General features: G+C 39.3%; 1 protein-coding gene across 1 annotated transcript in view; it reads right to left on the reverse strand.

Moving 5' to 3' along the window:
* Window positions 1–16,552, reverse strand: part of DYTN (dystrotelin) — a 61,246-nt gene that overhangs the window by 35,922 nt on the left and 8,772 nt on the right. Inside the window, 4 exon segments of the mRNA XM_045162103.1 lie at window positions 2,103–2,203; window positions 2,724–2,809; window positions 5,396–5,597; window positions 8,437–8,511. Of these exon segments, the coding sequence (XP_045018038.1) occupies window positions 2,103–2,203; window positions 2,724–2,809; window positions 5,396–5,597; window positions 8,437–8,511 (464 nt within the window).

Here is a 16,552-nt window from a genome sequence, read left to right on the forward strand (position 1 = left end):
ATAATCCAGAGCCTACGTAACTTATTTGCAGAAGATCTTGCTTGGTTACATCATTTTTTACAATTAAGAAGCATATTTACATTAAGGAGGTTAGATTCTTTATTAATTGGATGAAAACAATGTTATATTTGCACATTCTTTTTTTTTAATTTAAATTTATTTATTTTAATTGGAGGCTAATTACTTTACAACATTGTATTGGTTTTGCCATACATCAACATGAATCTGCCACGGGTGTACACGTGTTCCCCATCCTGAATCCCCCTCCCACCTCCCTCCCCATCCCATCCCTCTGGGTCATCCCAGTGCACCAGCCCCAAGCATCCTGTATCCTGCATTGAACCTGGACTGGTGATTCATTTCTTATATGATATTATACATGTTTCAATGCCATTCTCCCAAATCATCCCACCCTCTCCCTCTCCCACAGAGTCCAAAACACTGCCCTATACATCTGTGTCTCTTTTGCTGTCTCGCATACAGGGTTATTGTTACCATCTTTCTAAATTCCATATATATGCGTTAGTATACTGTATTGGTGTTTTCCTTTCTGGCTTTCTTCACTCTGTATAATAGGCTCCAGTTTCATCCACCTCATTAGAACTGATTCAAATGTATTCTTTTTAATTCTTAAAGCATAGGAAATGATGGAAATCAACTATTGAGTATTCAGGGCTGCATTTCATCTATGTTTTCATTAAGCACTTAAAGGCCTAGTAGGCTCCCCTGGTGGCTCATCGGTAAAGAATCTGCCTGCAATGCAGAAGCTGCAGGAGATGCAGGTTCTATCCCTGGGTCAGGAAGATCCCCTGGATGAGGGCATGGCAATCCACTCCAATAATCTTATCTGGAAAATCCCTTGGACAGAAGAGCCAGGTGGGCTACTGTCCACTGGATTGCAAAGAGTCAGACATGACTTAGCACATAACGCATGCACACATGAAGACTTTAGTATCAAGCACTTTTCAAGCTATTGGAGACATAAAGATCACTGAGATATAATCGTTGCCCTTGAGAAGCAGCCTAGTGGGAAAATCACATATCTAAGACATGATTGCAATAAAATTTGACAAGTGCTATAACAAAGTTATTTACAAGGAGTTTAAAAAGTTTTCAGGGATGAGGTGACTAATATTTTGAGTAACCTGAAAGACAAACAGTATTTGTCAAGTAAAGGAGAGGCAGTGGTGTTGTGGACAGATGTACCTGCACAAGCCAGGAGTGGACCATGTCAGGTACAGCAAGGATTTTGATATGCAGGAGAGACAAAGCTGGAAGGAGTATAAGGAAAAATTAAAACACTGTGGAATACACAAAGGAAACCACTGGATATCTTTTCATTGGGGATTATCTGAACCTATAGAGATGTGCATCACTCTCTTTGACCAGGCTTCCTTATAATTTTATAGAGATTAATGTCAATTTGTTGACAACTGATCACAATGCAAATAGTTTCTATTTATAGACATGCAAATGAATTCTCTCCTGGTTGAGCAACAACTCCCACCCCTACCCAAGCCACTCTTGGGTTCACCTGCAAATTCATTATAACATTCTTAATCTATCAGTTTGTCTGTTCTTTAGTTATTTCTTTCAACTTGTTGTGACATCTTACTGGAGCCCTCTTATAGTTAATAAATAAAAAACTGAATAAATTTTTATATTTCTTTACTTTGAGTTACAAATATTTATTTGTTTGCATTCATTTTAAATATGTATAAGTATCATGATTTTACCTCTTTTTGAAAATAGAAGATTGGAGAAAGCTTTGTTTATGATACTAAGGAGTTTAGGTTTTATTCTATAGATAGAAATAGCCAATGAGGAATTTTAGGCACTTACATTGACATTTGGAAGAGTCATTGGCTGCTGTGTGGAGGAAGAATTGGAAAAAGGAGAGGCTTGAGTTGGGCAAACCAGTTAGGAAATAATTGTAATAGGTCAGACTATACTCAGATATTACCAATGGCTAGAGAAGAGAGAGATTGCTTGGAGAACTATATCAAGATAGAATTGACACTGTAAAGAATAAGATCCTTTAATAATTAATATGACAAATATAACTGGAACACATTTAGAACTCTTGAGCATTAGAGGTTTACCTGTTGTAGATCTGTTAGTAGGTTTCTCAAAACCCTTCGAGTCATGCATGCTCCCAAATCATGACCTCCCCTGTTATTTTCTGCATAGAGCTGAAAAAGAGCTAGACATATAAGGGGGAAGAGAAACCTTTAATTGAATACTTGCATATATCTTTGAAGAGTATGTGCTTTGAATCCTAAACACTTAATTTGTGGGTCTAAAGGGGGAAAGAGGAGAAAGTTATAATTCTTAATTATCTGCTTGCTATTTTGAAAGCTTCCCAAACTAAGTAACTTGAAAAGTAGTGAAGAGCCACTCACATTTCTAATTTTTGATAATTGAGCACATTGATGACAAACACCATGAGTTTGATGAATGGTGATGGGAGTAGGGACTGCTTTAAGAGAATAAGAACTACTGGTGTCTGAATAATCTCTATACAAATAAATATCAAGGATAACCAAATTATGAATAGTTAGAACACATAGATCAACATTTTAGAAAATTCTGAGTTTTTCTGGGTACATGCTGAACCAGAGCTGTGTGGTAGTGGGGATACAGGAGTGAGTGAAGAAGGTCACGTGTTGGAGAGGTCTGGCGGTCACCACACTTCAGACACTCTAAACCCCTACTTACATTACCTCTGTATTTTGTAAGAGGACTGTCCCCTGAGAGGGTGATCAGAGCAGCTGCTGCAGGTGCAAGCTTGATAAAACCTGTTCCTGTGCTGCATGGCAACAACAACAAAAAAAAAACAACAGAGGCAAGAATGGGAAAGGCAGGGTTATTCTTATAAAAACCATGACTATGAATGAACATTTCTGACATCATGTAACAAGTTCACGCTCTTCATGGTCTGTTTTCCCATATCTAGAATTTGACAGGACTAAGAATTGAATAGAAATATTTCATCCTTCATGATTTATTCATTCATGTGTTCAACAAATATTTACTGGGTGCTTTCTCGATGCAAAGCACTGCCCTAGGCACTGGGGATACAGGGGTGTGCCCTCTCTTCCTGGACCATGTGGTCTCATTGTCTTTAGGGTTCACAGGCCCAGAAAACAAACAACAGAGACACGGACCAAAGGGCAGGCAGAATGAGCAAATCTTTATGTTAAAAAAATCTGCTTCTTCTCAGGTCACTACCTAGAGCCTCATCACGCTGTGCCCACCAGCTATGCGTTAGGAAAGCTACAGAACAATGTATCAAAGGCAGGTGGGCTGTTAGAGGCAGGCATTGAATATATAAAGGACAGCCAAAAGCTTAAGCTTAAGGAGGCTGAAATCAAGAAAAAAAATCACTTGAGAACATATTTATATATTATTTGCATGACAAAAAATAAACAATAAACTAGTAAGGAATTTGCCAAATGATTAAACTGTCCTTGTCTCTAGGATGCAGGCTTTGGGGGTGATATTGCTTCTTCCTTACTCTTTCCTGCACTTTCCAGATGTTTTATATTCACTGCGAGTTTTTAAAAGTCCATTCTACAAGATGAAGCCAACTGGGTCAAGACCACATAAGATAAACACAGCTGAAGTGGAACAAAAAAGTGATAAACTTGAGTTCAGTGAAACACACACATACACTCACATACACACAACTCCACTGACTCCGGAGCATGTATAATCAAGCCTTTGACAAGGTGGAAATGTTTATGTACCTTCCCTCTCCAAGTCATATGTTGAAATCCTAGCTCCCAGTGAGAGACTATTTAGAGGTAGGATTTGGGGAGATAACTAGGTCACAAAGGTGGAACTCTCATGAACTAGATTACTGTTACTATAAAAGAGACCCGAGAAAGTTCTTTCACTGTCTTCCACCATGTGAAGACACAGCCAGAAGATGGATCTCTGAGTGCCTGGAAGTGGTTTCTCACCAGACCCAAGTGTCTTCAGCTGCCTTTGATCTTGGACTTCCTAGCCTCCAGAACTGTGAGAAACAGATGTCTGTTAAGTCACCTGGTCTATGGTATTTTTGTACAGCAACCCAAACAGACTAAGACAAGAAGTTAGCCATTTATGCACAGGTTATTCAACCTTATCCCACAAACAGAAACTGATAAATGGTTATAAAGAAATAAACAAAGAAATAAATTACTGGGGACTCATGTTGGGAAAGATTGAAGGCAAGAGGAGAAGGGAGTGAAAGAGGATGAGATGGTTGGATGGCATCACTGACTCAATGGACATCAATTCAAGCAAGTTCCAGGAGATAATGAAGGACAGGGAAGCCTGGCATGCTGCAGTTCATGGGGTTGCAAAGTGTCAGACACGACTTAGCAACTGGACAAGAAAAAGTGTAATTTTCAGTATAAAGCTCAACATTCAGAAAACGAAGATCATGGCATCCGGTCCCATCACTTCATGGGAAATAGATGGGGAAACAGTGGAAACAGTGTCAGACTTTATTTTTTGGGGGTCCAAAATCACTGCAGATGGTGACTGCAGCCATGAAATTAAAAGACACTTACTCCTTGGAAGGAAAGTTATGACCAACCCAGATAGCATATTGAAAAGCAGAGACATTACTTTGCCAACAAAGGTCCGTCTAGTCAAGGCTATGGTTTTTCCTGTGGTCATGTATGGATATGAGAGTTGGACTGTGAAGAAGGCTGAGTGCCGAAGAATTGATGCCTTTGAACCGTGGTGTTGGAGAAGACTCTTGAGAGTCCCTTGCACTGCAAGGAGATCCAACCAGTCCATTCTGAAGGAGATCAGCCCTGGGATTTCTTTGGAAGGAATGATGCTAAAGCTGAAACTCCAGTACTTTGGCCACCTCATGCGAAGAGTTGAGTCATTGGAAAAGACTCTGATGCTGGGAGGGATTGGGGGCAGGAGGAGAAGGGGACGACAGAGGATGAGATGGCTGGATGGCATCACTGACTCCATGGACGTGAGTCTGAGTGAACTCCGGGAGTTGGTGATGGACAGGGAGGCCTGGTGTGCTGCGATTCACGGGGTTGCGAAGAGTCGGACACGACTGAGCGACTGAACTGAACTGAACTGAACTGATAGATGTGTAATTGCCCTAGAAAAAGGTGTGCATGCTTCTCTAGAGTGGAAATGAAGTTTGTATGAAAATGTGGATTTTCCTTCTTGCTTTGCATGAGTCATTTATGTTAGTGAGGTTGATAAGCATGTACTTCTTTGTTCCCCTTCTGAATTAGTAATACATTTGAGGAAAACAAACAAAGCAGCTTTCTTAGACCTCAAACCCTGAGCAAATATTAGACATCCTCAGTTGGTCAATGACCAGAGGCAACTGCATACCCTCTATTAGGTCACAGCTTGATCTCTTCATCCTCACCTGTCATACATTGTAGTGAGAAGGCTCAGAGTGAGTTCTGAAGCCCTGGGGTGCATTTGTCCTGGTTTTTCCACTCTGACTTTCTGGAACATCTCCTGCAGAGCCTGAAAAAGCTGCTGAACGGAGAGGGTGCTTTCTCCTGCCTCCCAGAGACTCTGATGTCGTAGGACATGCTGAATCAGAGAACTGCCAATCAAGTCCACTGCAGAAAGCAAAGGAAACACTGCATCATCTGTGATGGGAACAAAAGGCTTCAAAAAAGTAAACATCATCTAGTCTATAAGACATTTTTTTAATGGCAGCTATTTTTTAAGGGAGTTACATATGACCACAATTTGGATACAGTGTTTTAGTTGCTTAGTTGTGTCCGACTCTTTGTCACCCTGTGGACTAAGCCTGCCACACTCCTCCCTCAATGGGATTCTCCAGGCAAGAATACTGGAATGCGTTTCCTTCTCCAGGAGATCTTCTCGACCCAGGGATTGAACCTGGGTTTCCTACACTGCAGGCAGATTCTTCACCATCTAAGCCACCATCTTGTACATAATTCAGGCATTCCTATTCTGACAGTTGATTTGATTTTGGAAAAGTGCGTTTGTTAGTGAAGGAAAGTTAGAACATTATTCCCAGTATAACCTCTAAGATGTGTCTTTAAAGTAGGAAATTAAAAGGTAAAGAAGTGAAAAACTTGAAAAGAGCTTTCTGAGGAAATAGAATACTGGTGAAAAGTTGGGAAAAACATTTTTTATACTCTTTATTAAGTCGATTGAGCAAATTCACCATGCATGTTTACATAACTTTTTTTCCTGGTGCATAGCCTAGCTCAAGAAGGAATATTGTATGTTAAAACACAATTGCCTTACTTTAAAAGCCCAGTGATCTTTATAAGAGAACAGTTGCTGAATTATCAGACTCTTTAGGTCTCACCCTTGCCTTAGTAATATTTATTTTTTTGATCTTGGTCCTGTCAGTATTACTATCCTGGAAGGCACTTAATAAAACCAAAGTTGCTTACAAAAAGATAATGGTTTATTTCTTACACATCTTTTTTATCACATTCTCCTAAAAATGTTACAAGGCAATGAAGATAAGGGAGAATGAAATAGAACCAACCCTATGGTTTCTTGCAGATGGAGAATGACAGACAAAATGAATAAACACCCACTCGTGCCATCTGAGAGATGGGGATGTCAGTGGCACCAAGAGCTGCTGGCATTTAAAATGCTTCAGCTTGTGCAGTGATAAACTCCGCGTTTCTGTCTACTTCGTAAATCAACCTCACAGATGAGAAGTCTAGCAAATATAATAAAATTTTTTATTTGTTCTCTGATACCACTTTTAAGGGGAGAGTCTAAGGAAGTGAGGGGGTAGGTTTGGGGATGTGATTTTAATAAAAACCTGGCTGCAGGTGGTGGAGGCTGCAAACTCTTTTATCATTATTCAATCGCAAAACCTATCACCTCGGCCTGGCGTGCTGTACACAGGATGTTGTGTCTTCTGCTGAGAGTTCTATACTACAGCAAAACAGATAATAGTGGTGTCCATTAATCTCACCATCAGATTTGTGTAGCAATGCTCTCTAGCTCCCCAGATCCTGCTGCCTGGAGCTCATGATATGCTTTATCTTGGTGTCTGAGACTTTTCTTTTTGTTTTCCAATTTTTGTGTGGCTATCTTCTATAGGTAGAAATTTCCAACTTCTCCCTGTGTGTACTGTTACTATTTCCCATGAGTATTATTTATATTCACTGTTTTTGGTGCCAGGTATAACAAAAGTTCAAAAAGGTACATCCTCAAATTACATTGCATCAATTACAGGCATTAATGATGAAGGCTCATGTAACATCGGCTGCTAACTATCTTTACTAGGAGACATTCTCCAGGAAAACAGTATAATTGAGGATGAATTTTTTTGAGTGTATTCTGTTTTTTTGTGAATTTCTGGAATTAGTGATTTGTCTATATCCATGAATAAAAAATTTTTAGGCCAAGAATCCTTTCTTCAAAGGGATTCTTTCACATAAGTGCAGTATGAAAGATAGAGAAAAACAGAATTGTCCTGGTGCAGGAACAACTTTTGGGTTGTCTTTTGGGTTTTCTTGGCTTGCCTGTACTTCCTTTTCCTGCTTTGCTGACCCTTTCTTATCCTACTTCACACCCATGTCTACCCTGTGAAGCAATTTGGAAACCACTAGTCTATCTAACCTATTAGGCAGAAAGTAATAGATAAAAAAATTTCAACCTTTATATACACATGTGTATATATATATATATATATGTTAAAAATTTCATTTAGATCTGCTGTAATAAATGTCATAAATCATTTCACATGATGTTTAAATGCTATATAAAACTTAGTAGAAATCAATAATTTAGATATGCTGAATGCCTATTGTTTTTCATAGTCAGGACCCAAGTCATTTTGTTTTGGAGAATTCTCACAGGATAAACATATTACTATATTTTACCATATTTTGCCTAGTTATAACCATATAGGAGAAAAAACAGCGGCATTCAATCAGATAAAATTTAATGCAAAAGAGCAGTTCAGAAAATTCTCAAGAAATTTTTAAACTTTATGGCCTGAGGATTATTCATCAAAACTTACTTTTGCAGGTTCAGAAAGAGATAGGGGGAACAGCTTAAAAATGCAAATTTTAAGTGGTAGGGGGAATTTAGAAATGTTTATATTTGAATCTACAAGTTAGATTAAACTAACTTATTTTGTGATTTTATTTTGCATCAGTAATGGTATCCTGAAAAATAAACAAACAAAAAATAATAATTCCAGAAACAAAGTAGGAAAAATTTTTTTAAGAATTAAAATTCTCGTCCATAAACGATTAGCAAAGCTGCATGTGGACTGAGTACACAGGAGTATCTTACCCACTTCATCTTCTCTGTTACAAGTAGGGTACATGCCCAGGTCCAACCTTCTGGGTTCAGCAGTCACTCACATGGGGGAGTTTTCGGTTCTCTGTGCATTTTACTTTATGCGGTAGCGTCAGGTTATTTCAATGTCTCAAGAAAGCCTGTACTTACATTGACACAGGGTTTGCACTGATCGTAATTTGAAGGCTGTTCTATAAGTGGAATTCTCAATACTATTAAGAGCATCTGTAAAGAAAACATGAAATATCATAGATAAAGGACTCTCCCATTAGATAAATCTTGTAAGGAAATCTGAGCAAGCACGTTATGCTGCTTAGTCAGTAAGTCATATCTGACTCTTTGTGGACTGCACCCCCTGTCCCCCAGGCTCCTGTGTTCATGGAATTTTCCCAGACAAGGATACTGGAATGGGTTGCCATTTTCTTTTACAGGGCATCTTTCCTACCCAGGAATTGAACTCATATCTCCTGCATTGGAAGGCAGATTCTTTACCACTGAGCCACCTGGAAAGCCAAGAAAGCCAAGTAGCCTTACTTTATTTTGCAGGTGAGGAAAGTCTAGTACTAGTACCAAGTCGCTTTAGTCATGTCCGACTCTTTGCGGCCCTGTGGACTGTAGCCCACCAGGCTCCTCTGTCCATGGGATTCTCTAGGTGAGAATACTGGAGTGGGTTGCCATGCCCTCCTCCAGGGGATTTTCCCCACCCAGAGATTGAACTCATGTCTTCTGCAGCTCCTGCATTACAGGCAGATTCTTTAGCGCTGAGCCATCAGGGAGGCCCATTGCTCTTTCCTACCTGGGAGCAAATAATAACGTACTACAGTGTCCTTGAATTCTCTGGTGGTCCAGTGGTTATGGCTCTGTGCTTTCACTGCCGATGGCCCAGGTTCGATTCCAGGTCAGGGAACTAAGATCCCATAAGTTATGAAAGAAGAGAAAGAAAGTGAAATCGCTTAGTTGTGTCTGACTCTTTGCGACCCCATGGACAGTAGTACACCAGGCTCCTCCATCCATGGAATTTTCCAGGCAAGAGTACTGGAGTGGGTTGCCATTTCCTTCTCCAATAAGTTATGAGGTGTGGTCAAAAAAAAAAAAAAAAAAAAAAAGGTTTCCCAGGTGGTGCTAGCGGTAAAGAACCCTCCTGCCAATGCAAGAGAAATAAGAGACATGGATTCGATTCCTGGGTCAGGAAGATCCCCTGGAAAAGGGCATGGCAACCCACTCTAGTATGCTTGCCTGGGAAATCCCAAGGACAGAGGAGCCTAGTAGGCTATAGTCCATAGGGTCAATTTAGCGACGTAAACAGCAACACTATCCTAGCCTGCAGGTGGCACTAGAGAGCATCCTCTGAGCCCCCTACACTAAGTAAGCAGTCCCCCAACGAGGACTCCTCTATGAAGCTATCCGCTTTTTATATAAAAACAAAATGACCGTGAGAAACAAAACAATAAGACAAAAAACTATCTGTAGAATATAAATTGTTAACATATTCTACTCATATGTACACACATATTAATGCATCTATGAAAATGACTGAAAACCTATCCATCCCTTCATTTAGCAGATTTTTATCAAGTTCTTGCTATATGACCCTGGCAGGAGTCCAGGCTCTTGAAATCCAGCAGTTAACATAATAGATAAAAATTCTTGCCCCGAGGAGCTTAATTGCTAGTGGCATTCATCAAAATTGTTAACAGTGTATATCTTTGAGTGCTAGAATTCTTGGTTATTTTCTTCCTACTTGTCAATATTACCTAAATTTTTGGTGAAGAGCACATGTTACTTTTATAATCAGAAAAGAATTATTAATATACCTTCTTTTACCACCACCAACATCACTACAATCGTGGCTAGCATTTCTGAGCACTTACCAGGCACTGAGTATATGTTTACCCCTTTCACAGTGTGGAGAAGACAAAGTGCTGGAGCCATATCTAGGTCCATTCTTTCCTTTTTCCTTTGGGGAAACTAGTTTACTTTTATCTTCAGTGTCTTCATCAGATTAATAGGGATCACATTACACTCCTCCTAGGGTATTTGCATGATTTAAATAAGAAAATAGAGATAATTATCTCTCTTCCTTCTGCTAAGGACCTACAATTTAATTTGTTTCACTGATCTTTCAAGTTGGATTTTTGTTTAAGAGACATGTAACAATCTAAAAATAGAACTTTTGATTGGTTAAGACTGAAATGATTAGTCTTCATTTCTAGAAAAAGGAAAATCTAAATGCCACTGACCACTGAACTCATATTATCTAGACTTAAAATTCTCAAATTTACAATAAGTAAATAAATAACCTACATAAACATGAAAAAAAGTTCTAGTTTAACCATTTAAACTGATTTCATGACCCAAAAATGGGTTGCAAGTCCCACTTTGATGTTACAGGTGTTTGCTATTCTTTTAGATGATGCTGGTAGAAATGGTGGTGGTGAGCCATGAAAGCCCGTGATTACTCTTTCTCTGACCCAGCACTCCCACACTGCACAGCTGACCTCTTTCCCAGCCTGAGGCCTACTTTATCTTGTCTTATGCTCATTTCTCTCTAATGGCCAAACTTTGATGGGATCTTCTTACTTGAATCATCTGTGTCTTCAAAGGAATACATGATATATATTTGTTAAATGAATGTCTGAAGGAATAGTTGTAGAAAAAAAAACCCATCACAAATTTAGAAAGTATCTCTCAAGTTTCTACCATGTGTGAAAGCTTGCTTATAGAGACGTCTGCAGTTAAGTCAGCATAAAATAGCTATTCATGTTGATGTATGGCAAAACCAATACAATATTGTAAAGTGAAAAAAATTAATTAATAATAATAAAAAATAAAAAAAGAACAGATATAACAAATAGGAAACAGTAAAAAAAATAGCTATTCATATTTATTTATTCATTAATTTGCCCCCTTTCATGCACACAAAACACCAAAGATTTGAGTGCCCATGAGGTCCCAGGTATTATGCTGGGTACTGAGGGCATTGCAGAAAATCAGGAGTTCCCAATGTCAAGGGAGAAACAAAATATGTAGGTCTATAATAGGGCTTTAACAGGGGATGGAAAGAGCGAACATCAACATTTTAGGAGTCAGTGAACTAAAATGGCCTGAAACTGGTGAATTTAAATCAGATGACCATTATATCTCCTATTGTGGGCAGGAATCCCTTAGAAGAAATAGAGTAGCCATTAGTGTCAACAGAACAGTCTGAAATGCAGTACTTGGGTGCACTCTCAAAATGACAGAATGATCTCTGTTCATTTCCAGGGCAAAGCATTTAATATCACAGTAATCCAAGTCTATGCCCCAACCAGTAATGCTGAAGAAGCTGAAGTTGAACAGTTCTATGAAGACCTACAAGACCTTCTAGAACTAACTCCAAAAAAAGATGTCCTTTTCATAATAGGGGACTGGAATGCAAAAGTAGGAAGTCAAGAAACACCTGGAATAACAGGCAAATTTGGCCTTGGAGTACAAAATGAAGCAGAACAAAGCCTAACAGAGTTTTGCCAAGAGAACGTACTGGTCATGGAAAATACCCTCTTCCAACAACACAAGAGAAGACTCTACACATGGACATCACCAGATGGTCAATGAGGAAATCAGATTGATTATATTCTTTGCAGCCAAAGATGGAGAAGTTTTATACAGTCAGCAAAAACAAGACCAGGAGCTGACTGTGGCTCAGATCATAAACTCCTTATTGCCAAATTCAGACTTGAATTGAAGAAAGTAGGGAAAACCACTAGACCATTCAGGTATGACATAAATCAAATCCCTTACAATTATACAGTGGAAGTGACAAATAGATTCTAGGGATTAGATCTGATCTGTTCAGTTCAGTCGCTCAGTCGTGTCCGACTCTTTGTGACCCCATGAATTGCAGCATGCCAGGCCTCCCTGTCTATCACCAACTCCTGGAGTTTACCCAAACTCATGTCCATCGAGTTGGTGATGCCATCCAGCCATCTCATCCTCTGTCGTCCCTTTCTTCTCCTGCCCCCAGTCCTTGCCAGCATCGCTGTCTTTTCCAATGAGTCAACTCTTGCCATGATGTAGCCAAAGTATTGGAGTTTCAGCTTCAGCATCAGTCCTTCCGATGAACACTCAGGACTGATCTCCTTTAGAATGGACTGGTTGGATCTCCTTGCAGTGCAAGGGACTCTCAAGAGTCTTCTCCAACACCACAGTTCAAAAGCATCAATTCTTTGATGCTCAGCTGTCTTCACAGTTCAACTCTCATTCCACACATGACTACTGGAAAAACCATAGCCTTGACTAGACAGACCTTCGTTGGTAAAGTAATGTCTCTGCTTTTGAATATGCTATCTAGGTTGGTCATAACTTTCCTTCCAAGTAGTAAGCATCTTTTAATTTCATGGCTGCAATCACCATCTGCAGTGATTTTGGAGCCCCCAAAAATAAAGTCGGCCACTGTTTCCACTGTTTCCCCATCTATTTGCCATGAAGTGATGGGACCAGATGCCATGATCTTCGTTTTCTGAATGTTGAGCTTTAAGCCAACTTTTCCACTGTCCTCTTTCACTTTCATCAAGAGGCTTTTTAGTGCCTCTTCACTTTCTGCCATAAGGGTGGTGTCATCTGCATTTCTGAGGTTATTGATATTTCTCCTGGCAATCTTGATTCCAGCTTTTGCTTCTTCCAGCCCAGCATTTCTCATGATGTACTCTGCATATAAGTTAAATAAGCAGGGTGACAATACACAGCCTTGACGTACTCCTTTTCCTATTTGGAACCAGTCTGTTGTTCCATGTCCAGTTCTAACTGTTGCTTCCTGACCTGATAGACAGAGTGCCTAAAGAACTATGGACAGAGGTTCATGACATTGTACAGGAGGCAGTGATCAAGACCATCCCCAAGAAGAAGAAATGCAAAAAAGGCAAAATGGTTGTCTGAGGAGGCCTTACAAATAGCTGAGAAAAGAAGAGAAGCTAAAGGCAAAGAAGAAAAAGAAAGATATACCCATTTGAATGCAGAGTTCCAAATAATAGCAAGGAGAGATAAGAAAGCCTTCCTCAGTGAACAATGCAAAGAAATAGAGGAAAACAATAGAATGGGAAAGACTAGAGATCTCTTCAGGAAAATTAGAGATACCAAGGGAACATTTCTTGCAAAGATGGGCTCAATAAAGCACAGAAATGGTATGGACCTAACAGAAGCAGAAGACATTAAGAAGAGGTGGCAAAAATACACAGAGGAACTATACAAAAAAGATCTTCATGACACAGATAACCATGATGATGTGATCACTTACCTAGAGCCAGACATCCTGGAATGCAAAGTCAAGTGGACCTTAGGAAGCATCACTATGAACAAAGCTAGTGGAAGTGATGGAATTCCAGTTGAGCTATTTCAAATCCTAAAAGATGATGCTGTTAAAGTGCTGCACTCAATATGCCAGCAAATTTGGAAAACTCAGCAGTGGCCACAGGAAAAGATCAGTTTTCATCCCAATTCCAAAGAAAGGCAATGACAAAGAAAGTTCAATTTACCACACAATTGCACTCATCTCACAAGCTTGTAAAGTACTGCTCAAAGTTCTCCAAGCCAGGCTTCAACAGTAGGTGAACTGTGAACTTCTAGATGTTCAAGATGGATTTAGTAAAGGCAGAGGAACCAGAGATCAAATTGCCAACATCCATTCGATCATAGAAAAAGCAAGAGAGTTCCAGAAAAACATCTACTTCTACTTTATTGATTATGCCAAAGCCTTTGACTGGGTGGATCACAGTAAACTGTGGAAAATTCCTCACGAGATGGGAATACCAGCCCACCTGACTTGCTTCCTGAGAAATCTGTATGCAGGTCAAGAAGCAACAGTTAGAACTGACATGGAACAACAGACTGGTTCCAAATTGGGAAAACAGTATGTCAAGACTGTATATTGTCACCCTGCTTATTTAACTTATATGCTGAGTACATCATGCAAAATTCTGGGCTGGATGAAGCCCAAGCTAGTATCAAGATGGCTGGGAGAAATATCAATAACCTCAGATATGCAGATGACACCACCCTTATGGCAGAAAGTGAAGAAGAACTAAAGAGCCTCTTGATGAAAGTGAAAGAGGAGAGTTAAAAAGTTGACTTAAAACCCAACATTCAGAAAACTAAGATCATGGCATCTGGTCCCATCACTTCATGGCAAATAGATGGGGAAACAGTGGAAACAGTGACAAACTTTATTTTTTTGATCTGCAGATGGTGACTGCAGCCATGAAATTAAAAGATGCTTGCTCCTTGGAAGAAAAGCTATGACCACCTAGACAGCATATTAAAAAGCAGAGACATTACTTTGCCAACAAAGGTCCATCTAGTCAAAACTATGGTTTTTCCAGTAGTCATGTATGCACGTGAAAAGTTGGACTATAAAGAAAGCTGAGTACCAAGAATTGATGCTTTTGAACTGTGGTGTTGGAGAAGACTCTTGAGAGTCCCTTGGACTGCAAGGAGATCCAACCAGTCCATCATAAAGGAAATCAGTCCTGAATATTCATTGGAAAGACTGATGCTGAAGCTGAAACTCCAATATTTTGACCACCTAATGCAAAGAACTGACTCATTTGAATAGACCCTGATGCTGGGAAAGATTGAAGGCAGTAGGAGAAGGGGACGACAGAGGATGAGATGGTTGGATGGCATCAGTGACTCAATGGACATGAGTTTCAGCAAGCTCTGGGAGTTGATGGTTAGGGAAGGCTGGCATGCTGCAGTCCATGGGGTTGCAAAGAATCGGACACAACTGAACTGAACTGAACTGATAACAGGCTAAACACGTAGGAATGCAGACAGATGATTTCTCAGGGGAGATGAAGTGAGAGCTGACTCTTGAAGGAGAAATAGGGAATTTTCAGGGCATTAAGTTGGGTGAAGTGTTTGGGGGAATGGTGTTTCCCAGGTCTAGGAAGAGCCGGTGCAAAGGCACAGGCGTATGAGGACCAAGGAGATCAGTATGGCTGGAACAGAGAGCTGGGGGAGTGAGGGCATGGGGTAGGTTGGTATGAGTTCATCAAAGAGCTTGCAGTTTTCTTGCAAACATGGGAATTTATTGATGTTGTTATTTAGTCATTAAGTCATGTGTCCCTGTGGACTGTAGGCTGCTCAGGTTCCTCTGTCCATGAAATTTCCCAGGCAAGAATACTGGAGTGGATTGCCATTTCCTTTCCAGGGGATCTTCCTTACCCAGGGATGGAACCCGCATCTCCTGCATTGGCAGGTAGATTCTTTACCACTGAGCCACCAGGGAAGTCCTTGTGGGGATTGATACAAACTTTATAAATCTCACTCCAGCAGTTGTGAAGAATGGATTACTGGTGAAACTAGAAATAAGAATTTATTTCAATGACTCAGGTCCAGATGATAGGATTGATCATGATTCAGCCACAAGGAAAATTTAATGAATTTCAAAAGCAGCAGAAATATTATAGAACTAGAGAAATGACACGTTCTCTGGCCCACAATGCAATAAAACTAGAAATAATCAATGAGAAGATTTTTTTAAATTGTCATTGTGAAACATATTTTAAACATTTTCTAAATGTCATGAGGTCAATTTAGAAATCAAAGTTGAAATTAAGCACTATCTAGGGGCTAAAAAGATGAAAAAAGAATGACTAAATATCAATATTATAAGTACCTAACCTGCAAAACCAGAATAGTAATAGAATTGGGGGGTGGGGAGGTGGTGGGAAATAGGAACTGGCTTTTTGGTAAGAAAAGTAAATTAAGCAAACAATTGACAAGAATAGAGAAGGAAAACATATAAAACATTAGAAATGAGAAAATCTTTATATTTACATTTACAGAGAATATTTTAAAATGGAAAAATGCTCTGTATAATTTTATATCAACAAATTTGAAAACATATATGAATAGAAAATAGACATCATCAAAACATACTAAAAATAGCTGAAAGATTAGTTACTACAGAAGATTTTTAAGGAGAAATAGTCTTCAAAAATAAACAGCCATAAGAAGAGATGGTTTTGCAGGCAAATTCCTTTAAACTTTCAAGGGATAGAGGAATTACTTTTAATCAACTCTTTTGAAAACTGGAAACACTCAGAAAACTCCCCAGTTTATTTTAGGACACTGGCATAACTGAAATACTAATATCTGATAAAGATTTATTGAAAAAATTACACTGTTATAACTGAGAGAAAGTAGTTAAATTCTGAGTTGAAGCTTTGAAGGAAATTCGTGTAACTGGCTAAGGAAAATTGTCTAATATGGAATTGTTCCAGTATCAACT

Source organism: Bubalus bubalis, chromosome 2 (genome assembly GCF_019923935.1).
Source record: "Bubalus bubalis isolate 160015118507 breed Murrah chromosome 2, NDDB_SH_1, whole genome shotgun sequence".
Lineage (NCBI taxonomy): Eukaryota > Metazoa > Chordata > Mammalia > Artiodactyla > Bovidae > Bubalus > Bubalus bubalis.